Source organism: Suncus etruscus, chromosome 10, assembly GCF_024139225.1.
Source record: "Suncus etruscus isolate mSunEtr1 chromosome 10, mSunEtr1.pri.cur, whole genome shotgun sequence".
Lineage (NCBI taxonomy): Eukaryota > Metazoa > Chordata > Mammalia > Eulipotyphla > Soricidae > Suncus > Suncus etruscus.
In genome coordinates this window covers 11,387,259-11,413,725 of record NC_064857.1, presented here as the reverse complement: position 1 = coordinate 11,413,725, position 26,467 = coordinate 11,387,259, and the positions used below count along the sequence as shown (strand labels likewise).

The following is a 26,467-nucleotide window of genomic DNA, read 5'->3' as shown; positions in this document are numbered from 1 at the left end:
CAATCATTTTCATGTACTTTTTGACTGACAGAGAAAAATATTAGAATTCAGGATAAAATAGACTGCTTATTTTTAAAGATTGTATTGATTTATATTTTTCTAAATCATTAATATTTTGAAAATATTTAAGACTCTTCATTTCAGCATCTCTGGCTTTTATTTTATAGATTCAGAAGTTTAGATGTGTTCTGCCTGCCTTTTATGATCTTGCAAGTTAATCGAGTCTAGCTGCCTCTAGTTTCTCATAAAAATAGGCTAAAAATTGTTTACCTGCCTTGTGAGATTGTGAGATATAAATATTTGTGGGGTGTCTAAATCAATTACTCACATAAATTGCTCACTAAATATTGGCTATGTCGTCATCAATATCTTCATTATTAGCAGCAAAATCACCATTATATATTTTTAATTTCTATGAACTATCATAGCTACATCCGTAGCAGTACAGCATGCAGCTTCTTTTATTTATTTATTTATTTTTTCATTTTTTGGGCCTCACCCAGTGGCATTCAGGGGTTACTCCTGGCTCTGTGCTCAGAATATCGCTCCTGGCTCAGGGGACCAGGGATGCTGGATCAGTCCTGGGTCAGCACCTTGCAAGGCAAACACCCTTCCACTGTGCTACCACTCCAGTCCTACAAAATGCAGTTTTAAGCATCCAGTACAAGTGATCCTTGCTATCCAACTTAGGCCCCTCCTATTTTGGATGATATTGAGTTATTTGAAAGATATTAGAATGCTCAAAACATTTCCCCTAAAAAATAAAGGTGATAGCATTCTCAAGGCTCTAAATAACCTACAAATCCTACCTAAATGAATGTGCTATATTTGGAAAGTTTGGAGGACCTACAGCTTTATTCTGTCACCTAAACTACATCACTCATTAATCATTTTCTATTTTCCCTCGCTGCTACTCTTGTCCAGGTCAAGCCTGCATCATCACTTCTATGAACAACTACAATAGTCTCTTCTCTTGTTAGTCCCCCTTTCCTTCACCTTGTCTCCTTCAATTTATGTCCTATTAGCTCCAGACTTTCAGTTCAGAAACAGACTTCATGAAAATTTCAAGACTCTGTGCCATTGTGTGGTTTGGGAAAGAAAAATCACTTTTTCCATTTTTTTCTCAGACTCTTCATTTTAAGAAAAACTTTTCATTATGTTCTACTTTTTTTGGAGGGCAAAAGGGGTTCCCAAGTTGTGCTCTTGCATCCTGGCATCCACTCCCAGTGATTCTTGGTTAATTATTTGGGGGCTTTGTGGTGATCCTTTGATCCTGAAGTGCTGAACCATCAAATCAGTCCTCAAAAGACTCCTGAATTGTACCCATTGTATCTCATGCATCCAAGTGGTGCTCTGTATAGTACTGGGTTGCTGCAAGGAAGATAAGTGACTTAACTCTTGTAATTGAGCGCCTATTTGTCCTTCTCATGCAGAAAACATAATTCTCAAATGTATGAAGAATCATTTGATTCTATAAAGTACTATTAGTTATTATCATGATATAAACTATAAGAACCTAGATTAGAAAATGATAAGATTTTGATACATTTTCCTTATCTATCAAAAGCTAGAAAACTTATATAAAAGCTTACAATTAAACACATAATCATAATAAACTTGTGTATGTACATCTAATCAAATATTAATATTATTGGACCACATATAACAGAAAAAATAAATCAGAAAGTTTCAGATCACTTGCTGCATAATTATTACTGTTTGCTACTATTCCTTAGAATTGACAACAAAATAGTCAGAGCTTCCTTTTTTCAGTCATAAAATAACAGTGACACACTAAATTTAGGTTGTATATTCTACTCAAAATAACAACAGACTCGAAGAAACTTAAAATATCAAACTTTACTACTGCTACTCTCAATCGCTCCTACTGATGCTTAGTCACATATAACATTTACAGTATGGACACTAGGAAAGCTCTGTAATAAATACTTTAAAATATCATCTTTTATTATGATAGCAGACCTATATGTAGATACAACTAAAAGCTGTATTGAATACCAGGTACTAAATTGTATTGGATGATGTCTCTGTTTGGGGGTTTGCCTCCCCAGTCAGTGCCCAGAATACTTTTTCTGTTCAAACTCAGCTTAACTGTGTGGGTAGGTGATAAAGTTCTGCTGTAGAGCATTCTAGGAGCCACCAAAGATATTTCAGCTGTACTAGAGAGACCACACAATACTGGTGAAGTTAGTCAGTACAAATGGTTGTCAATTCAGTAAAGTTTAGGTGAAAAACGAACTTTTATTTTTGGGTCTAAACCATTATGGCTATGCCACTAAACTCAAATTACTGAAATTAGACTTATCCAGAAGCATCTGAAAATAAGCAAAGTATGTTGAACAGCAGTAGCAATGAATTTATAGCTATTAGTACATTTTAAGATATATTTATTCTATGAGTAAATGTATACATTTATTCCTATGAATGTAAGAGAGAAGTATAAAAACCCTCTTGCTGCCACTACAGAGGAAAAGGTTCATTTTTGTTAACAATTAGTATGTAACATTTATTAATGTTCTGTGTTATGAAAGAACAATAAAATTTACTTGTCCCTTTAATCTTGTATCAGGTATGCTATTGCGTCTTCTGTAGCTGTTTATAGATTATACTTTCCTTCCTTCCTATTACTTCCAATAAAGGTCAACCTTGTATAAATTTCACTTTACTAGAAACAGTTCTTCCTGGTCTAGATTTTATTTCTGGAGATACTGATTGCACAAAGTATTAGAATTATGAATAGAAGATTCCATTGCACTCATTCCATCAAAGAGTGCCTTGAAGGTTCTGCTTTGTGATGCTTTAATGCAAAGAATTACCAGAAATCCCTCCAGCAACCTCTTAGCAATTTTTTAAATCATTAAGATGCCTATGTCTTCTCAGTCATCAGATATTTTATCTCATATGAAGATTATAGCAAATGTGCCGCCACCCTCACTTCGCAGTATACCACGTGAGTAGAGGATACATGGAGGGTCTGTCACTATTTTCACTGATACTCAATTCTGATTCAAGAAATGGGCATTTGAGAATTGCTAGTGATCACAGGCATCCTACCAAAATTTTAGCAAATGAAAAGAAAACAGACATGCAAATCTTCTGCCTACTTGAAGCTATTTCAATTCTGTCAATACCAAATAACTTTTTTTCTAATTTTTATTTTGACCAAAGTGGATTACACAGTTATTTTTAGGTACATATTGACATTGAATTAGGGGCATTTTTGCCACCAATGTTGTTCTCCCTCCATCCTAGTTCCCAGCATGCATCTCATATTCCTCTCCTTTACCCCCCGGGTTGCTAGTATAAGTGGTCCCCTCTGTGTCTACCATGTTGTAGATTGGGTGTCAATTCTGTTGTCGTTGGCTTTGGATTTGGTGTTTAAGTCTGATCCTTTTTTTTTATTTCTACTTAATGTTCATACAACTATCTGGTCTTGGTACCCTCCATTATTTCCCCCTCAATTTTTGAAGCGAAATACGATGGTTCAAATTATGTGGTTCTTAAAATATTTTCAGATCTGTATGCAACCTAAGCACTTTAAATAACTGTACAATTTTGTGAGGGTATGAGATTTAGGGAATGTTAAGGGGATGGGACCACTGATCAAGTAAAAAAATAAAACAAAGAAAAAATTCTGGCTATTATATACATAAGAGTTAATTATATTTATGCAAAAAATGCAAATCACTTTGCATACTTTGTATTATTTCACTTATTTTTCTGGCCTCCAGCAATGTTTTCTCCTTATCTTCTGAAGCTGTGAATATGCTTTGCCACCTGAAAGGGGGAATTACGGCGTCAAATGTCATTAAGGCCACTAATCAATGGACCTTGAGATGGGAGAGTAGCTGCTTAGGAAACACACTGCTATGTGAGAGTTAAAAGTTTAAGTTCATTTAGAATCGATGGGATAAGTTATTTTCAACTTTCTGGGGTGTCTCCAAAGGACACTTCTTTGAAGTGATTAAAAGATAAAAATCCAGCAGCAATTTAGACCTCAAATTGACTAGAGCATAATGGAATGCAATGATCCTTTTGATTTTCCCTATAGAGATTCCTACTTAATGTTCTATGTCCGTGACTTCTCTTTGGGGATGTGTCCCGTTTGCTTAATAACTGTGTCATTGTGCTAATTCCAGCAAGTAAACAATTTCCCATTGCAAACTCTGCTGAAACAATGATTTTATAAAATCATAGGTGAGTTATAAAGAATGCATAAATGGAAACAATTTAAAATGCAATGAACATAAATAAGACGGTTTAGGTAAGGATAATAAAACACAAACCAACAGACTGGCAAAAATAAAAAACAATAACAATAAAACAGGGAGCTAGTTCGAAGCTTATGTCTTTTGTTTTGCATGGGCAGTGGTTTGAATCCAACACTGCATATTTTACCCTCTAGTCCTCCAACAGTCGTAGGAGGACATGGTCCACTGATTAAGAAAAAAAGAAAAAATTCTGGTTATTATGTACATAATACCTAATCATCTTTGTGCAGACAATACAAATCATTTTGCAGACTTTGTATTCTCTCACTTACTTTTCACCAAGAAGCAGGCCTCCAGTGATGTTTTTCTCTTAATCTTCTGAAGCTGTGAAAATGCTTTGCTGAAGCCTCATATCCCATTCTTCCTAGGTAACTTGACCTTACCTGCAAGACCCCGCCCATTTCCTGGGAGGGGTCTTGGAAAGGGTAGATAAGGTTTTGACCATAGGGGATTAGGTCCCTTTTGGTCTTTTGCCAGCATGGTGGTCAAAGGGAAGATGGCTGACAGGAGTTAAGATGCAGGGCTAGCTAAGAATGGCTGAATGCTTAAAAGGTTATGATATAGGCCACACATGTGATGGATAGGGCATGAATAAAGTTGATGCTTCCTGATGTCTGTCTCTGGATGAGTCTGATTTCGCCATTCACCTAAACCTGGGACCCGCCAGCTGAAAGGGGATTGCGGAGCCACGTGGCCTAAGAATAAGGGCCTCCATCCACCTCAATCCAGCAACCATCGTTAATTATTTAACACTACAGCTGGCGATCGAACTGTGATTTGAATCCTGGACCCAAGAAAACAGTGATGATGGTGAGATACCTACTTTTGAGTTTCATTTTCGCTTTTTTCAGTTGCAGTCAGCCCAAAACCTTGGGCTACCACATGAAGCCATTTTAAAATATGGCCGACACCCCTTCTGGGGGCAGAAGGGCCACTGAAACATGGGAGGCCCAGGACTTAAACTTTGTTACAATAAACTAAAATCTTGGCCTCCTCAAAGACTGATTAAAAGCTTAGATTGGAAACGGAGGAGAAAAAAGACTGTATTGAAAGTGGACTGATTTTCTGAGAACAACCTTCAGCTTGAATTTGGATTTCGACTTTGAAAATTTCAGACTGGACTTTTAGAACTCTGAACATTCAAAAGCCCCCTGCAAAAAAGCTGTGGCGGCTGAACCTGCTTGCAGTGTGCCACCCGGAGGGGAGAAAAGGCAGCTGCAATCAGCCAAGAACTCCAACCCTGTGGCAGAAAAGCGGCGAAAAGCGCCTAATCCAGCCCAAAGTGGCGAGCCTGGGATCCGCCCTCCAAATCAGAAAGGTGAAACAGCACGAGCAGACCGGCGGCGGGACCTGGGACCACATGGTCAACAACAGTGCGAGTAAACCATCTGCGGGGCCTGGGACTATGGAAGTAAACCACGTGGTGAGAACAGCGAGGGACAAATTAATCATCTGGACATTTGGTTTTAGGTGAAGGAATTTCACAATTGGTGTTGGTAATGGGAAAAAATTAGGTAGTAGTGTAAAAAATTTAAAAAAAAAAGGAGTAATAACAGCTTAGCCCATTTAAAGATCTGATTTCTAACCGCCTGCATCTTTGTCTTGATTAAGTCATTTTCTTTATAATTTAATTGTGTTTTGTTTTCTATAGTTAATATTTTCAATTGCAAAGTGTTTTACTGTGTGTATTTTAATGTATTTAGCCTGTTTTTAAAATGTATGTTATGTATTTATGCTGTAGTACTTGTGTGTAGGGAAGGTTAATAGGAATAGAAAGTTCCCCCAATATAGTTTAAAAGTATAGGAACATGAAAGTTCCGGAATAGAGCTTGGTAGAAAAGCATTAAGAAAATTTTAAGTTACAGGTGTATAGTATATTTTGCAGAAATGTTATGTTTTTGAAAAGGGCTGGTATGTTAATTTTCACTTTATTACGTTGTTGCATAAAAATATTAACCCGCCTTTGGCTAAAGGTGGAGTCAGGATTACAAAAAGTTCTTTTATATTTCAGAGAAAGAGGAGATGAAGCCTCATACCCCCATTCTTCCTAGGTAACTTGACCTTTCCTCCCAGGAAATGGGCGGGGTCTTGGAAAGGGTAGATAAGGTTTTGACCAGAGGGGATTAGGTCCCTTTTGGTCTTTTGCCAGCATGGAGGTCAAAGGGAAGATGGCTCACAGGAGTTAAGATGCAGGGCTAGCTAAGAATGGCTGAATGCTTAAAAGGTTATGATATAGGCCACACATGTGGTGGATAGGGCATGAATAAAGTTGATGCTTCCTGATGCCTGTCTCTGGATGAGTCTGATTTCGCTGTTCACCTAAACCTGGGACCCGCCAGCTGAATGGGGATTGCGGAGCCACGTGGCCTGGAATGGCAGAGAAAAATCCCTCCATCCATCCTTCTCCATCCAAGCCCATCCTAAGGACGAAATGCAACACTTTGCCACCTGGAAGGGGGAATTATGGTGTCAAATGTCATTAAGACTGTGGCCCTTGAGAGGGGAGAGTTTCCTGTCAGCCCACTATAATGACAAAGATTTCTTCTTTCTCAGTGGGAGAAGGAAGTAATGCAGACTTTACTCTTTGCTTTGATGGATGGGTGGCAGGCAATTTAGCTGACCTCTACAAACTTGTGTGTGTGTGTGTGTGTGTGTGTGTTTGGATCATAAACAGAGCTACTCAGAATGTGTTCCAGACTCAAGTCTTGGGGACCATTACTGGATATGCTCAGGGAACATATGTGGTGCTGAGAATCACCAGGGTCATTGGTAGGCATCAATGGCTAGATGGTGTCTTGCTTCTGACAAGTTTGGATAAAGCACAGAAGCAACACATATGTAATATGGACTTGCTCCTAATGAAAACAAAGGCAGCAGAACCCTAAGAAATTAGATATATAAATGGCAAGCATTATTGGGACAGTAAAGAAAGTAGGCAGTAAACATATCAGACATTTTAAGATACTCTTCCAGTGATTTCTGGTGAACTCTAAAATTTATAAAGATATTCTAAATAAGCTTTTTGAGTCATTAATTTCTTCCAATCTCTCCCGCTGTAAGAATTGTTATTTATCTCATCTTCCACAGCACCAAGTCTATTCTGAGCTTCTGATACCCTGTCCCAGAGCTTATCCATTTTGTCATTCACTTCATTTACTGAGTTTTTCAGGCCTGTTAGTTGACATGCTATTTCAGTTTGGAGTTTTGTGATTTCTGTCTTCATATTTTCTTGGTTCTTATTAGTGTTCTGTTCAACTTGATCCATGGTTTCTTTGAGTTCGTTGAGCATCTTCCATACTGCTAGTCTAAAGTCCTTATCTGAGAGATTGATTAGTTGGTTGGTCATTATCTGGTCATCAGAATTGTCATCTTCATTCTCTATGTCTGATGCTGGCCTGCGTTGTTTCCCCATTGTCACACTTGTACTGTGGGTTTTTCTACGTGTTGTGGTGGTATTCATTGGCTAAATGATGCAGGCAGCCATACTCCTCTGTCTCCGCCCTTTCTGGATGGGTCGACTTGCCTCCAAGGGAGGGGAGTCCTCCATGGATGAAGCCTCACACAGGATCAAATCTTAGGCCCGAGCATGCAGCAGAGAAGACGGTCCAGAGAGAAATGCTGGGCTTCAGTGATCCAGCCCAGTTCTTAGTGTGATTTTTTTTCTTTTTGTTGTGATGGTGTTCTTTCCTTAGAAAAAGCGCATGGCCGCTTAGTGAAGCTGGAGCCTCTTTTCTGCCCACTCCCAAGAGTTTCACGCAAGAGGACAGTAGACAGACACACACAGGCAGCACTCACAATTTTTTACAGTCGGGCCCAACTGGGCAGGCATAGTTTCATGGATTTTCCCAGCCTGACGTCACAAACAGGGGACCTGGCTTCTGCAAAGTACTGCTTATAGCTGGTTTTCATGTTATGGAGCAGTTCCTTTGCGTTTCTGCCCTAGAATTGGCCTTTGGGAGAGCGAGTTTTCTGGAGCTTCTTTTTGGCCCACTCCCAAGAGGTTCACGCAGCAGGACAGTAGACAGACACACACAGGCAGCACTCACAATTTTTCACAGTCGGGCCCCACTGGGCAGGCGTAGTTTCGTGAGTCATTAATTTATTTCTTTTTTCTTTTTTGAAAAAAAATTTTTTTTTTGGTCTACACCTTCAGCACTCAAGCATTACTCCTGACTCTGCATTCAGAAATTACTCCTGGAAGGCTCGGGGATTATATGGGATGCTGGGGATTGAACCTGTGTCTGTCCTGGGTTGGCAGAGTACAAGGCAAATGCCCTACCGCTGTGCTACCACTCCAGCCTTTGTTTCTTTATTTCTCATTTTCTATTGCCTTTGGTCACTTGCTATTTTCCTATTGTTTCTTTATGTTTTGCATATAAGAGAGATCACTTGTATCTGTCCTTTTACTTCTGAGAAACTTCTTTCAACATCATATTTTCATCTCTTTATGTAGTGACAAATTTTATGATTTTATCTCTTCTTATAGCTGTGCAGTATTTCCTTTGTGTATATAATCTTTTTATCCAATCACCTGTTACTAGACATCTGGGTCATTTCCAAATTTTAGTTATTGTGAATTGTGTGGCAATAAACACAGGAATGCAAATGACTTCTGATAGCTTGGGGGACCTGGGATATATGCTACAAAGTAAAGGTAACAGAGAAGCTTGATTCCTAGTATTTTGAAAAGTATCCATACTATTTCCTAAAAAGCATAGCCAGTCAACATTACCACCAGCAGTGAAGTAGGTTCAATTTTCCCCACATCCACTCCAGCATTGGTTGTTTTTGCTTTTTGTGATGGGCACCCGTCTCACTGGTGGGGGATGATATTTCATCATTATTTAGATTTGCTTTTCCCTTATGATCTGTGACGTAGAGCATGTTTACTTTTTCATATGTCCTGTGGTCATTGCAAGTTTTCTTTTAGGACGTTTCAATTCATCTCTATATTATAATTTTTGGAGTTTTTTTGTTAAGTTCTCTCAGTTATTTTGTATCTTGGATATTAATCCTTTATCAGATGAATGGTAGGAAAATATTCTCTTCCACAATGTGGGAGGATCTTTATTCTGATCATTTCTTTTGCATTGTAAAAGCTTCTTAGTTTGATATAGCCCCATTTAATTTATGCTTCCCTTTGGTTCATCAATGCTATTTTATTGAAGATAACTGTAGATTCAATGTTATGAAGTATTCTACTTATGTTTTCCTCAATATAATCTAAGAATTCAGTCTTTATAAAGGTCTTTAATAACTTTTAATTTGTCTTGAATTTATTCATGGTTAGAAAAGGATGGACCTAAGTTTGTATCTGTGTGTGTGTGTGTGTGTTTGTTTTTAGATATATGTGAGCAGCTTTCCCAATATATATATATATATATATATATATATATATATATATATATATATATATATATATATATTTTTTTTTTTTTTTTTTAGCTTTTGGGTCACACCCGGCGGTGCTCAGAGGTTTCTCCTGGCTGTCTGCTCAGAAATAGCTCCTGGCAGGCATGGGGGACCATATTGGACACCGGGATTCGAACCAACCACCTTTGGTCCTGGATTGACTGCTTGCAAGGCAAATGCCGCTGTGCTATCTCTCCGGGCCCTCCCAATACATTTTTAAACAAGCTTTTCTTGCTCTACTTCATTCTTTTACCTCCCTTGACAAAAATTTGCTGCCCTGATACCTAAAAATCTATCTCTGAACTTTCAAATCTGTCCCATTGTTTTGAGAGTTTGTCCTTATTTTATTTCTACAAATTTGATTACTATAACTTTATAATGCACTTTGAAATTGGGACGAGAGAAGTCTTTCCTCATCTTTCTCCCAGCATTTCTTTTACTAGGCATGAGGGTCTATTAGTCCCTCTAAAATTTCAACAGTGTGAGCTATGTCTTTGAAAAATTTCAAAATTATACAAATTTAATGAACATTGAATGTTTATTAAACATTACTGCATGTTATTAAATACTTAATGCTTATTAAATCTGTATAATGTTGCATACCAGCATTATTTCTTTCTTTTTCTTTCTCTATTCTTTTTCTTTCTCTTTATTCTTTTTCTATCTTTCTTTCTTTCTTTCTTTCTTTCTTTCTTTCTTTCTTTCTTTCTTTCTTTCTTTCTTTCTTTCTTTCTTTCTTTCTTTCTTTCTTTCTTTCTTTCTTTCTTTCTTTCTTTCTTTCTTTCTTTCTTTCTTTCTTTCTTTCTCTCTTTCTTTGTCTTTTTCTCTTTTTCTCTTTGTCTTTCTCTTTCTTTGTCTCTTTTTCTCTTTCTTTCTTTCTTTCTTTCTTTCTTTCTTTCTTTCTTTCTTTTTTTCTTTCTTTCTCTCTTTCTCTCTCTTTGTCTTTCTTTCTCTTTTTCTCTCTCTTTCTTTCTCTTTTTCTCTCTCTCTCTTTCTTTCTTTCTTTCTTTCTTTCTTTCTTTCTTTCTTTCTTTTTTCTTTCTTTCTCTCTTTCTCTCTCTTTGTCTCTCTCTTTCTCTCTCTTTGTCTTTCTTTCTCTTTTTCTCTCTCTTTCTTTCTCTTTTTCTCTCTCTTTCTTTCTCTTTCTTTCTTTCTTTCTTTCTTTCTTTCTTTCTCTCTCTTTCTTTGTCTTTCTTTCTCTTTCTTTCTCTTTCTTTCTTTCTTTTTTCTTTCTTTCTCTCTTTCTCTCTCTTTGTCTTTCTTTCTCTTTTTCTCTCTCTTTCTTTCTCTTTTTCTCTCTCTTTCTTTCTCTTTTTCTCTTTCTTTCTTTCTTTCTTTCTTTCTATCTTTCTTTCTTTCTTTCTTTCTTTCTTTCTTGATTTCTTTCTTTCTTTCTTTCTTTCTTTCTTTCTTTCTTTCTTTCTTTCTTTCTTTCTTTCTTTCTTTCTTTCTTTCTTTCTTTCTTTCTTTCTTTCTTTCTTTCTTTCTTTCTTTCTTTCTTTCTTTCTTTCTTTCTTTCTTTCTTTCTTTCTTTCTCTTTCTTTCTTTCTTTCTTTCTTTTTTTCTTTCTTTCTCTCTTTCTCTCTCTTTGTCTTTCTTTCTCTTTTTCTCTCTTTCTCTTTTTTCTCTCTTTCTTTCTCTTTTTCTCTTTCTTTCTTTCTTTCTTTCTTTCTCTCTCTTTCTCTTTCTTTCTTTCTTTCTTTCTTTCTTTCTTTCTTTCTTTCTTTCTTTCTTTCTTTCTTTCTTTCTTTCTTTCTTTCTTTCTTTCTTTCTTTCTTTCTTTCTTTCTTTCTTTCTTTCTTTCTTTCTTTCTTTCTCTCTTTCTTTGTCTTTCTTTCTCTTTTTCTCTTTCTTTCTTTCTTTCTCTCTTTTTTCTCTTTCTTTCTTTCTTTCTTTCTTTTTTTCTTTTTTTTTCTTTCTCTCTTTCTCTCTCTTTATCTTTCTTTCTCTTTTTCTCTCTCTTTCTTTCTCTTTTTCTCTTTCTTTCTTTCTTTCTTTCTTTCTTTCTTTCTTTCTTTCTTTCTTTCTTTCTTTCTTTCTTTCTTTCTTTCTTTCTTTCTTTCTTTCTTTCTTTCTTTCTTTCTCTTTCTCTTTCTTTCTTTCTTTCTTTCTTTCTTTCTTTCTTTCTTTCTTTCTCTCTCTTTCTTTGTCTTTCTTTCTCTTTTTCTCTCTCTTTCTTTCTCTTTCTTTCTTTCTTTCTTTCTTTCTTTCTTTCTTTCTTTCTTTCTTTCTTTCTTTCTCTCTCTTTCTTTCTCTTTCTTTCTTTCTTTTTTCTTTCTTTCTCTCTTTCTCTCTCTTTGTCTTTCTTTCTCTTTTTCTCTCTCTTTCTTTCTCTTTTTCTCTCTTTCTTTCTCTTTTTCTCTTTCTTTCTTTCTTTCTTTCTTTCTTTCTTTCTTTCTTTCTTTCTTTCTTTCTTTCTTTCTTTCTTTCTTTCTCTCTCTTTCTTTGTCTTTCTTTCTTTCTTTCTTTCTTTCTTTCTTTCTTTCTTTCTTTCTTTCTTTCTTTCTTTCTTTCTTTCTTTCTCTCTTTCTTTCTCTTTCTTTCTTTCTTTTTTTCTTTCTTTCTCTCTCTCTCTTTGTCTTTCTTTCTCTTTTTCTCTCTCTTTCTCTTTTTTCTCTCTTTCTCTTTTTCTTTCTTTCTTTCTTTCTTTCTTTCTTTCTTTCTTTCTCTTTCTTTCTTTCTTTCTTTCTTTCTTTCTTTCTTTCTTTCTTTCTTTCTCTCTCTTTCTCTTTCTTTCTTTCTCTCTCTTTCTTTCTTTCTTTCTCTTTCTTTCTTTCTTTCTTTCTTTCTTTCTTTCTTTCTTTCTTTCTTTCTTTCTTTCTTTCTTTCTTTCTTTCTTTCTTTCTTTCTTTCTTTCTTTCTTTCTTTCTTTCTTGCTTTCTTGCTTTCTTTCTTGCTTTCTTTCTCTTTCCTTTTTCTCTTTTTTTTATTTTTGAGTCACACTTGCTCAAGGGTTACTTCTGGCTATGAACTCAGAAATCTCTCCTGGCTTGAGGGACCCTATGGGAAGCCAGAGGATTGAACTGTGGTCTGTCCTAGGTTAGAGAGTACATGGCAAATTCCCTACCGCTTGCATCACTGCTTTGGCCCTAACAAGATTCTCATTTTAACAATATTTACCTTTCTGTTCATAAACAGGGGCATGTTACCATTTCCTATTGTTTTTTATTTATTTTAGTAGTTTTCTTTATTTGTCTTTCATGTCTTCTGTTAAGCTTATTTCAGTACTTAATTTTCTGAAGCCCAATTATAAATGAAAATTTAAATACTTTTATTCTACTATTCATTATTTGAATAAATGAAGATCATAGATTTATTGAACATTGTTTTCCTTAGCATGCCACTTTACTATACAATCTATATTTTCTAGGAACTTTTATTATAATGTTTTTAAAGTTTTCTAGATATAGTAAATATCATGCCATCTGCAAATAGTGAGAGTTTGACTTCATTCAAACTGGATGCCCTTTTCCATGCTTAATTACTATGTCAATTCTGTACTGAACAGTTACAGTAAGAATGGGCAACTTTACTTTACTTTGTGGCTGATTTTAGAGGAAATGCTTCCAGTTTTCACCATTGAGTATGGTGTTTGCTGTGGGCTTATAGTAAATGGCTAATTGGGTTGAGGTAATTCCTTCAACCCCATTTTATTGAAAGTTCTTACGTTGAATTTGCTTTAGATCTTGTCTTTACTTTATTTACTTCTATTTATTACCACATGAATTTAACTTATTTTATATTGATATAGTACATACCACTCACTGCTTTACTGTAATCTCATAAGAATCTCACTTTATCATCACCAATGATTTCATAGCAGAAGGCACAACACTGAGCTGCCTGGTGTGTTTTGTAGAGAGATATAATTAGGGCTGTGTGCTAATGAATATAAAAATCAAAAGGAGAGTTATAGGCAGTGGTAGGGCCATTCTCACTTGTTCAGGGACTATCCTCTTGGTGCCTGTTCCTTTGTGCCATTCTCATAATGAATAGGGGCCAAATCATCTTTTGGCATAAAAACACAGCTACCTAGTCACATCCCGCACCTTCTGATGAAACTGCTCAGCTCTACAATTTAATCTTATCAAACTTCCAAGGCATAAAATTTGTTTCAGATCAGATATATAAATCCCAAACTTTGCTTCTGCTTGTTAAAAAAAAAAGAATGAAGAATTTTGACACTCAAAATTTTATAGTACTGTCATCTCAGTATTATCACAAGAAATCTGATGGGAACAACATAAAAATCTACCAAGCTCATTGAATATAAACAGTAACACAGAAGGCTCAACTGTCACCATCCACAGTCCAGCAAATACTATAAACATTGACTTTGGTTAGAGCATGTGAAGGTAAAACAATTATTTCAAATAGCCTTTGTGGATCTAAATTTTAATTATTTCATTTCCCTGTACATTATAACAATATGATGCTCAGGGTATATTATAATATTATGATGCTCCTGGCTATAAGCTCAGAAATCGCTCCTGATTCAGGGGACCATATGGGATGCCGGGGATCAAAGGTAGGTTCATCCTGGGCCAGCTGCGTGCAAGGCAAATGTTCTACCACTTTGCTATCCTTCCGGCCCCTGTAGTATATCATTTTATGCCTGCAAGGGGGAAGGCTAAGTTGGTGGGTAAGAAATTGTGAACACTGGCAAATGGAAGGTTACATAGTGGTGGAATTGGTGTTTGAATATGTAATGCCTGAAAAAAACAATATTATGAACTAGTTGTAAATAATGTTGTTATAAAAATAATTGAAAATTGGGATTTGTTTTCTTAGCAAAACATTCACAATAAAATGTATCTGTAAATGTGTTTTACTAATTTCAGTATATCAGGTTATATTTTGCAGAACAAAGGATTCAAGAGACCAGGGATATTTTATGGCATTTAGTATCCAGGCTTTACTCTAAATAAATGTTTTCTTTGCTCCTTTTTTCACTTTGATGGTGTACTTTTGCAAAAAAGCTGAAAAAATAATGGTGTCATCATTACTCAATACTTCAAGGTTGTTCTCTATCATTTGAGAGTCTTTCAATTCTTCAGAAGCTGAAGATAAAGGAATTTGAAGATGTGTGTTTTAAATGAAAATATGAATATTGCTCTATTTTAAAGTTTTAAAACTCCATTCAAATCCCAGAAATGTAAACAAGAAAAAGAATAAGACAGGGAAGCCAACTTTTTGTAGTGTATATACAAATAATAGTTTTTGTTTATTGTTTTTTTTTATGTTGGTTTTTGGGTCACACCCACCAGCGCTCAGGAGTTACTCCTGCTTCTATGCTCAGAAATCGCTCCTGAAAGGCTATGGGGACCGTATGGGATGCCGGGATTCGAACCATGGAGCTTCTGCAAGCAAGGCAAACGCCTTAAGTCCATGCTATCTCTTCGGCCCCACTTTCATAGTTTAAGTTACTTTATTTCTTTCCATTTCAAAGAGAAAAGATAGAACTTTCTGTATAAGCAGACATTATCTTATTACCACTTTTATAATCATTTTACTGTTTTGAATTTTTTTTGGAAATCTTGAATGGTCTTTTAAAATTAAGTTCTGGCGACATAAGCTTAAATTTAGGAGGTCCAGGCAGAAAGCCTTCAAGTCAATTATAGAACATTGCAAATCAGACTTTTCCACTAGAGGTCATGATTTCATCTCACATACTCAGATACTGATCTGAGTAGTCCATCTCAGAACTACTTCATGGCTTAATCTTCTATTATTAATCCTTCAGTGATTATCATATTGCTTCTCCATTATTTTTGTCTGAAATTATCTCTGGTATTCATAACACAGAATGCGAATCAGATTACTCTTCTGAAATCCTGACTGAAATAGAAATTTACTTAACACACCATTTAAAAGTTGTCTGGATCCTATTCTCCTTTAGAACTTTGAGCACAGTCCATTTTTCTTCAATCTGGCTTTTAAAATTTTCATTATTTTGTGAAAATATGTCATAGTCTAGAGATTCTTTATTATAGTTCTTTGGGGACAGTGACAGTTTGGACCACATTCAGTGGCCCTTAGGGCATACTCTTGGCTTTATCTTGCTTTATGACAGCTCAAATACTTTGATATTTTTTATCCCCATTTATAAGGCCTATCAGGTGTGCAGGGAGATTTCCTATTTTTAGTTGAGTATTTAGATAGGCAACTTTAGTTCATGGATTCACAAGAAATGACAGCATCTTTGATCTGGTCTCCTTACAACTAGTACTATTGACAAGTATACTGTAATGAGCATGTCATTTGACAAGAGTCACTGAGCCTGGGAAATCCAATTGAGTGTCTTTTTATCGAGTACTAGTAGATTGTTTTCTTGTCAAGATGCAACTCATTGTCGTTGATCATTGTTTTCATAAGCAATGCAACTTAGGTATCTAGTTTAAAAATCTACTTTATTTGATTCCAAGGAAATAGCTCGAGAATTATCATGCTAATGGGCAAGATACTGATTTCACCACAAAAATCCTCTCAAGACTTGTATGACACAGCTTATAATTACTCTTGGCATAGTCCCTTGTATCTTACTCATTTCATTTTATTATAATTATTATAGCTCCTCTAAATTCTGTTTAATATACACAAAAACTTTCTTGGACTTCAGGTTAAAGTAGTCTCTTCCAACTTTCTGAATTTCATTAGCACTTTTCGATACTGCCTTTTTTATTACATAAATGAATTATTTAGAAAATTTTGAGCTTTGGAGCCACACCTGGAAATGCTCAAGGTTTATCATTGTCTCTGTGATCAGATATCACTCCTAATGGATCTTGGGCTGGGTGAGTGAGAATATATACAGTGCCCAAGAGTGAATCCTGATCAGCCACATGCAAACCAAATATCTGACCCGATGTGCTATTTCTCCAGCTCACTTTGTTATTCTGTAACTTCACATCAAACATTTCACATATATGAACCACAGGATTATGATTTTTATTAGATGAATATCTCGGGGTAAGTGATTATCTTTTATGTGACTTAGTATCTTTAATAAGTGACATGTCATAAAAGGGACCGTTAGTGTCCATTGAAAGAACTGGGGCCTTGGATTTCATTGTAGTTGACACTGGTATAACCTGAGGTCTTGTCTGTTGGCTTGCTTAAAGAAAATAGGTTTTCAGAAGAGTACTGAATATTTTCTTTTAATGAAAAAGATCTACTTATCCAATAAGTAAGCTCTGTTCAAGATTCTAACAAGTGAATGGTTAGATAATGGAAAGGATAGACAGATTTCACATGATTTATGGTAATTTTTGGGAATATATTTTTAGAAATTATTATGTGGGGCCAGAGCGATATCGCAGTGTTTTGGCATTTGCCTTGCATGTGGCTAACCCAGGAAGGACCTGAGTTCGATCCCCAGTGTCCCATATAGTCCCCTGAGCCAAGAGCAATTTCTGAGTGCATAGCCAGAAGTAAACCCCTGAGCGTCACCAGGTGTGGCCCCCCAAAAACCAAAAACAACACAAAAAATAAATCATTATGTAACTAACTTGAATCAGATAGAAAAAAATTAAAAAACCAAATAAGTCTTCCATCAATCCATACTTCTAACATTATATGTAAAAATAACTGATACTAAAAAATATATTGATTCTCAACATTTTTATACACATTTAATTAAATTAATTTCATATATGTACATAAAGAAAATATATGTGAATTATTGTTTTCAAATGTATATATTTTATTTGCATATTTACTTATTGTTATATATTCTTATTATAGTCTTATTATTCTAGTACTTATTGTCATTTAGTCCTTTAGTCATTTTAGCAAAGATTCAAAGGCAGGAGGAAAGTTTTTTCCTGTTTTTGGTTTGCTTTTCTGTCAGAAGTAAGGTTATTTTTGTTGTTTTTCATGTTGTAGCTAATCTATTCTTTCCAGCAATAAGAGTTCATTCCATTTACATTTTTCCATGATCAGCTCTATTACACCATTTCAAAATCTCAGAATCAGTGTTGGTATAATATCAAGGTTCTTGACTTGATTTGCGAGTGTTTTCCATATCACAGTCAAATATGATGGTATTTTATATTTTTACAACAGTTAACGAACTGTCTTCCAAAGATGTTTGACCGACCTCTGCCCTCCCATCGCAAATGCAAGATTATGTTTTAATAGCATTTCCTGTAACATGTATTATAAAAGAATTTTTGGGTCACACCCGGTGATGCTCAGGGGTTACTCCTTGCTATGCACTCAGAAATAGCTTCTGACATGGGGGACCATATGTGACCCCGGGGGATTGAACTGCGGTTTGTCTTGGGTCAGCCGCTTGCAAGGCAAACTCCCTACTGCTGTCCCATCACTTCGGTCCCAATATAAAACAATTTTTGTCATACCATTTAAAGAGATGTTTTTGTTTTAGGGCCACACCCAACATCTTCAGGGCTTACTCCTGATTCTGCATTCTGGTATCATGCTTGGTGGGGTATATTTTGTAATATTTTGAAATTTTGTAATATTTAAAATAATTAATAATTTGGTGCCAGGGACCAAACCTAGGGTGGCCACATGCAAGGCAAGTGCCCTACCTACTGTGCTATCACTCCAGCCTTTATTGAACATTTTTTATTGCTACTTATTAATATGTATTCTCAGGTAATCTTCCAAGATTAAATGGGAGGAATTTGAAAACTTTAATAAATCAATTATGATAAAAAAAGATTGAAACCGAAATCTACGATGTATAGAAGACTAGGTCCAGATGGGTTTACTAGTGAAGTTTATCAAATCTTAAAACTTCCATATTGCCTATGTTCCTCAAGTACTTCCAAAATATTTAAATGAGAAACCTTCTTACGAGCATCTCTGAAGCCAACATTACACTCTAGCTTTAAAATTTTAGTCATTCTACCTCCTTCCCTTATTTAATCATAAAAAAGCAATGTTATTTCTTTCTCTCTGATATTTGGTAAGCCTCAGAATAGAGATTCCAACCATTGACTTTGAGTCATTATTGTTCTATTCCATTGTGTTTCTTGCATGCAGCAAAATGTTGGATTTAATTTCCTTATCTATTTTTTTACCCTGTGTCTCTTAACTGGTGAATTTAGTCCATTGATATTGAGAGAGATGATTGTCATGGAATCTAGTGGCATCTTTATGTAGGTGTTTGGGGTGTTTATTACATCTACTTTGCTTTAAAGTAAATACTTCAGTTCTTTTAAGTTAGTTTGAATCTGTGAAGTTTCTGGGCTGTTGTTTATACAGGATGCTAGGTATCCTTCCTTTAAACCTGAATAAAAGTCTGCCTGGGTGAAACATTCTTGCAAAACATTTATTTCATCCAGCTTTTTTTTTACTCTATCTCACCACTGTCTTCAGCCTTTGAGGGTTGCTTTAGAAAAATCTGCTATAATTCTCAAGGATGCTTCTTTGTATGTAATATCCCTTTTTTTTTTTATTTTTCTGCTTTCAGTATTCTATCTCTATCTTTGGTTTTCATCATTGTGCTTTTATTTGTGTCTCTTTAGCTGGCACTCTTCTGGTAGTCATGCTGTGGTTGTATGCACTCTTTAGTTCTGAGAAATTCTAAGCAATGATGTCCTTGACTGTTGATTGTTCCTTGGGTTTTTTTCTGAGTCTCTGGGACTCCAATATTTTTTATTTTCTTTCTTTTGAATTTATCCAGAGTTCTATTGTTGTTTGTTCACAATTTTTGAGAATTTTTTCCATATTTTGTTCATTTATTTTAAGGCTATTTTCCAATCTCTTCTGTTGTATAGAATTGTAATGAACCTCATTTTTCAACAGCTGTCCTGGGCAGCTGTTACTCTATTGGTTAGGCCTTCTAGTGAGGTTTTCATTTCACCTACAAGTATTTCAATCTTGTTATTTCTGTTTGAAATTTTCTCATTTCTACCTTCTTATCTTTTTGAGTTTTATTGGTGATTCATTTATTTTCAATTTTTTTTTATAATTTTTTTATTTTGAATTATGAGAACAAAAGATGCAAAGAAAGAGGATAAGGTAAAGTTACAGTGGAAGGACAATCACCCATAACATAATTATCAGAAGAAGTCCCCTTGCTGATATCTTAACTTTGAACTTTCACCAAAGAAAGTTAAGATAAATAAAACAGAATCCATGTGCAATTACTTTGTCCCTCAAGTCCCCAGATTGTAGCACATTATAATATTTCTTAACAGCACACAAGGCAATCTAAAGCCATCAAACTTACGTAACTCCTTAAACATTAGAGGCATAGTATTTTTTACATTTCCATGTACATGCATATTAGCTTAAGTTAACCTCAAATTTTAAGTGGGTGCGTTTTAAGGATTAGAGTCAAAGGAGCACAGTAAAAACGGTGTTAGAGTGGCAATTGTTGTTTGCATAGGCCCACCAAAATATGAGAGGCATGGAAAGGAATAACCTTGGCCTAAATACAAAGAGATCCTACCCCTGAAGTTTCCTGGCATAAGACCAGCACTAGGCCTCAGGAAAGTTATCGTTCGATCCAAGACTTTGTCTGTAGTGCCAACACACTTTTCACACAGTCTCTGTTGTTGGTCTCATGTTTCTGTATTAAAGATTCTGGAATCTACATGTCCTACATTGAAGTCATGATGTGGAGTGCCTTCTCGTTTCACCTCACCATGAAAGGGCAATGCAGGAAGCCCTGTCCTGTAAGCAGGTTGTTGTTGTTAAGTCTTCTCAGTGTTAAGGGAAGTCTCTTTTGAGCAGGACGATGTCTGAGCAGTGGTAGGGTCTTCTGTGGTAGAGGATTGCTTCCAGGTGATGTTATAGACAAACCTCACAATTAAGGGGCAATACAGCAAGCCCTGTCCAGTAAGCAGGTCTTTGTTCTTGTTGTCTTCTCAGTGTTAAGGGGTGTTTCTTTTGAGTAGATGTCAGAGCAGCTGTAGGGTCTTTCCTGGTACAGGAATGCCACCAGGTGATGTTATATACAACCTTGGATGTTTTGTAAATGTCTTCTGTAGATCAAGGGGTGAATGGAGAATGCCCATTCTTCTGAGGCCTGTGCCAGGTCTTTATGTCAATGTTCAGGGTGTAAGGTCTCATTGCACTACAAGATTTGTGTGTTCCCATTTTTATTAGATAAGAACTTATTGGTATGTATAGTATTTTTCCATGTTAGTGTGCCTACGCAAACAAGATATAAAGCCACGTGGTGCTATCAGATATATGGGGGCATAAGAACATTTCCAACAAGACCCATGACTTGGTTCAAACATAAGTATTAAACTGAGGGATTCTTTCCCACCAAATTCCATGTTGAGCAGTTCACAAAGAGAAGATAAAAAACATGGGGGGGGGGATCATCACTGTATAAGAAAGTATTTAGTAAAAGTTATAGCCGTCAAAGAAAACACCCATAAAATGTTGAAAAGATATGTGTCCTTTTTATGCCTTTTAAAATAGTTGGGTGGGTGTTAACTCTAGGGCACCACTTTGGTCTGTGACTTAGGACTCAACAGTACTTAAGTTAGAAAGGGTATAAAAGGAGTAATGATGATAGGAGTTAAAGAAGTTAAAGAGAAATATGAACTTATGAAGGGGTATGCAAAAGGGCAGAGTAAAAAATGGACATTCTGCATACATAAAAACATAATTCAATGATAGTGAGTACTATTAAAGTTTCTTGTGAGAGTCCTATTAAAGTTTCTTGTGAGAGTACTATTACAGTTTCTTGTGAGAGTACTATTAATGTTTCTTGTGAGAGTACTATTAATGTTACTTGTGAGAGTACTATTAATGTTTCTTGTGAGAGTACTATTAATGTTTCTTGTGCTATCGCCCCCGTGCGATTTTGAAAATGTAGACTGGACAGAGATTACCAGTGCCAGCCAAACCTCCTCCTGCTAGACTCCCGGCTCCCAGGAAGGAGAGATCCTTCAAGAAGCTGGGAGACCAGAAGCTCAGAGCCCCACCCAGACCCTCCCTAAGGAGCCGCATGGATGGTGGGGGAAGGCCTAGGGTACCTTCAAGCTCCACCAAGGGACCCAACTCACCGGCTTGCCCAGGCGTGTGGCCCGGGGAAGCCCTGGAGATCTGGAGCAAGGTGGCAGAGGGGTGCTGGGGTTACCCAAGTCCCGCACCCCCCCTAGGCCTGGCCAAGCAGGCCTCGGGCATGGCGGGGGCCTGCCAAACCTCCTCCTGCTAGACTCCCCTATTTTCAATTGTTTTTGAGCTCTTTGAACATCATACATATTTCCTTTTTAAAGTCTTTATTGGAGAGGCTACATACCATATTTGCCGGCATATAAGATGACTGGGCATATAAGACGACCCCCTAATTTTTCAGTTAAAACATAGGTTTAGGCCTATATTCGCTGTATCAGACAGAACGTTCCTGTGCTGCAACTGTATGTACCACAGTGAGCCAATCACAACAAGCAAAGGTTCAAAGGTTCTACTGTAACAGACTTCCTCTCTGACTCTGGCCAATCTAAGCAGGCTTTTGACAGTGTAGATTCGGGTCCAGAACATTGTCTAATTTGCGTGCATCAAAAACCTGCTTGGATTGGCCGAATTAGAGAGGCAGCCTGAGCAGCCTTGCAGTGATTGGTGCAGGATTGAGTTGGAAAATTTGTTTCATGGCAATATCCAGATGATTTTCATTTAGTGGCATTTCGAGAGGTTTTTCAGGATATACTCGGTGTATAAGACAACTCCTGATTTTCGGTTTACTATTTTTGTTTCAAAAGTCATCTTATACGCCGGCAAATAAGGTAAGTGGCTGGTACTTTTTGTGTCTTTATAGCAACTATCTTCTTCTTTAGGCATGATGATGTTCTGCCTTGTTTCCCCATTGTGGCCTCTGCAGTATGGTATTTCTTATATATTGTGCTCGAGCTCATTGACTAAAAGGAATGCATAGTCAAAGAACAAAGCAGAGCAGCTAAGCCTTTAGGTTCTGGTTCTGGCCTTTTGGCAAGGGTCATGCTCACCAAGCAGCTGGTACATCACAGAATCATGGGCATTCCTTTAAGTGGGACTGTGGTCCTCTGGATGTTGGTCCATCACAGTGTCATGGGCAGTACTGGTTCCATCTTTTTTTTGGTTTTGGGGCCACACTGGGTGACTCTCAGGGGTTACTCCTGGCTAAGAGCTCAGAAATTGCTCCTGGCTTGGGGGGACCATATGGGATACCAGGGGATCGATCCATGGTACATCCTAGGTTAGTGTGTGCAAGGCAAACACCCTACAGCTTGCATCACTGCTCTGGCCCCAAGGTTTCATTTTATTTTTCTTGACTTTCATTATCTTGATGCTAGAATATTATAACCAGTAAATTTATTAGAATATCTTTCAATTTTGCTTTATTTTTTTAACTTTTATTCACATTTATTCCAACCCCAGACAAGGTGGGTGCAGAAATGGACAAAAGTACAACATGGAGCTAATACAATCTAGGTGGTTTTGGAAATATTTGTATTGCTATAAAATAAGATGCAATGAACACCATAGCACTACCAGGAGTGATCCCTGAGCACAGGACCAGAAGGAAATCCTCAGAGCTGCTAGTTGTGACCCAAATCACGAAAGTCAAAACAAATATTATATTGAATTTATGGACTCAGAATGAATTTAGAAATAATTTGGGGGCTGTAAACTTGGAAAAAATGTACTCTCTGTCATATCACAGAAATGTGTTCACCAACATGAACTTGAAGATTTGAATACAGGAAATCAATCTAGGTAATTCTATATGTAGGCCTTCAAAGTTTATTTACTCTTAATAATGTTTTGACTTGTCACTACACAGAACTTAGATATGTTACCAGGCAAACTCATGAAAATATCTTTGACCAATTTCTCCGCTTTTGCACTTCAGGAATATCTTATGGAAACGCAAATGGACAAATAGTTTGCAACTTATCAAGGCATGTTTTCCTTGTCTGTGTGTGTATGCACTGAAGAGAAACTTTTCTCTTTATATTGAAGATTTACACTAAAATTTAGGTCAGTTGAAAGATATGGTTTTTAAGATGGTTTCAATTTATTGGGTAGTCCAGGGTGATATGACTTTGCAGTAGAGAATGTGGCATTAGAAGCTACAAATACCTTCATTATTGTAGCTTATCCTTCTATGATTTCAGTTATCTGTCTAAACAATAAACACTGACCATATTGGTCTGATCCTGATTTTGCTTTCAAGCCATAATTTCAGGATGTTTGTGAGATCCAATGATAATATGAGATTTCAATATTGCCAGGTTTTGTTTTCACACCAAATAAACCATTCATCTGCCCAGGTAAAGGTCGATTATTGGCTGTACAAAAAGCTTAAGTAAGTCATACTTCCAGTCACCCTGTAATTCTTCTCCAATAGTCATTATCAAAGAATACAATCATTTTTCTTTATTTTAAGGACCTAAGTTTTGTGGCCCATCATATGGTCTATCTTGGAGAATTTACAAATGTGCATTAATAAAAAAAATGTGTATTTAAAGTTAGGGTTTGGAGAGTCCTATATGTATCTAATGTATACATTGGTCATCCAGGATGTAGTTTCATGCTTACTTTATATATGACAATTTTTCCCTTTATTTAAACATCTTGATTACATATATGATTGTGATTAGGTTTCAGTCATGTAAAGAACACCCCCCTTCACCAGTGCAACATTCCCACCACCAATGTCCCAAATCTCCCTCCATCCCACCCCACCCCCACCTGTACTCCAGACAGGCTTTCCAGTTCCCTCATTCATTCACATGATTATGGTAGTTCTTTGTGTAGTTATTTCTATAACTGCACTCACCACTCTTTGTGGTGAGCTTCATGAAGTGAGCTGGAAGTTCCAGCCATCCACTCATTGTCTCTGAGGATTGTTGCAAAAATGACTTTTATTTTTCTTAAAACCCATAGATGAGTGAGACTATTCTGTGTGTGTCTCTCTCTCCCTCTGACTTATTTCACTCAGCATGATAGATTCCATGTCCATCCATGTATAGGAAAATTTCATGACTTTGTCTCTCCTGATGTCTGCATAATATTCCATTGTGTATATGTACCACAGTTTCTTTAGCCATTCGTCTGTTGAAGGGCATCTTGGTTGTTTCCAGAGCCTGGCTATTGTGAATAGTGCTGCAATAAATATAGATATGAGGAAGGGGTTTTTGTATTGTATTGTTGTGTTCTTAGAGTATATCCCTAGGAGTGGAATAGCTGGGTTGAATAGGAGCTCAATTTCCAGATTTTGGAGGAATCTCCATATTGCTTTCCATAGAGGTTGGACTAGACTGCATTCCCACCAGCAGTGGATAAGAGTTCCTTTCTCTCCACATCCTCACCAGCACTGCCTGTTCTCATTCTTTGTGATGTATGCCAATCTCTGTAGTGTGAGATGGTATCTCATCGTTGTTTTGATTTGCATCTCCCTGATGATTAGTGATAAGGAGCATTTTTTCATGTGCCTTTTGGCCATTTGTATTTCTTTTTTATCAAAGCCTCTGTTCATTTCTTCTCCCCATTTTTTGATGGGATTAGATTTTTTTTCCTTGTAAAGTTCTGTTAGTGCCCTGTATATTTTGGATATTAGCCCCTTATATGATGGGTGTTGGGTGAATAGTTTCTCCCACTCTGTGGGTGGCTCTTGTATCCTGGGCACTATTTCTTTTGAGGTTTCCCCATGATTAGATGCAAGATAAAAATGAAAAATATTCATGCTTTATATCTTGCTTTGACTACTAAGATATAATAACTAGATTAATATTCTCAAATATTATCAAGACTCTAAGCCTTCAGTATTTAAAATTGTATCTCAAATAATAGTTACCTGCTCTAATAGGAATATATGCAAATGTACTTTGTATTTTCATTTATCTGCCAAAACTTTCAATTTGTTAAACATTATTATTTACACTCTATTGATATTTTTAAAGAGTTTTGAGGTTTATAAAACTTGCCTATTTTATTAACTACTATAGAGTCAGTGATAAATATGGCTATATGATTGACACTTTTTTTAGGAGAAGAAGGGGGGCTAGGGGCTTCTACACTTTCATTTTTTAAAAATAGGTTGTGGTGCTTTTTACTTTGAGCTTTTTATATTTATTTGTAAGTTTGCATGTATTTGATAAGATTTACTAGAGGTATTTTAATCCTGATATTGCCTTATTTTTTGCCAGAAAGGTTATAATCAAACAAAATGTTCACTCCAAACTGAAATTTTATACTGGTTACAAAGTTGTCCATGATTGTGTTTCAGACTTACAGGTGTTTCCAGATTCTGGCTTTTATAAACAGTGCTATGATGAACCCAGGGTTGCCAAGGGCTTTTCTGTATTGTGTTTTTTTTGTTTCTAGGGGATATACCTAGAAGTGGTAAAGTTTGATCATATGAGAACTCACTAAAATTTTTAACTTTGAAAGCTCAGTGAATTAGTACAGAAGGCCTACTGTACATGCTTTGAATATCTTCCCTGAGTGCTTCCAGCAGTGTGTTGAGAATAACTCTTGAGTACCACTAGATATGTTACCCTCAATTTGGTTATATTAGCCTTTATATGATTATATTCCCTTGAATATTTATTGAATTTTTTCTTATTCAAATGAACATTAGTTTTAACTTCTCTCTTCATTTTAGTATATGAATTTTTAATTTACATTATTATTCATACTTAATGTCTTATAGTTCTCAGTTTTCTCTTTCATCAAAGACATGTGTAAGAGGAAGAGATTATGAGAACTTTCTCTACACTTTTGAGGATAATCTTTCTCAGGAATATCTTTTAAGGTTGTTTTTTCCTCAAGTTTTTCCTTGGGGTGTG

General features: G+C 36.2%; 1 protein-coding gene across 1 annotated transcript in view; it reads left to right on the top strand.

Moving 5' to 3' along the window:
• Positions 1-2,883: 2,883 nt before the first annotated feature.
• CNBD1 (cyclic nucleotide binding domain containing 1) overlaps positions 2,884-26,467 on the top strand; it is a 226,598-nt gene continuing 203,014 nt past the window's right edge. Inside the window, exon 1 of the mRNA XM_049782419.1 lies at positions 2,884-2,971. Within this exon, the coding sequence (XP_049638376.1) occupies positions 2,884-2,971 (88 nt within the window). The remainder of the gene's footprint in view (positions 2,972-26,467) is intronic.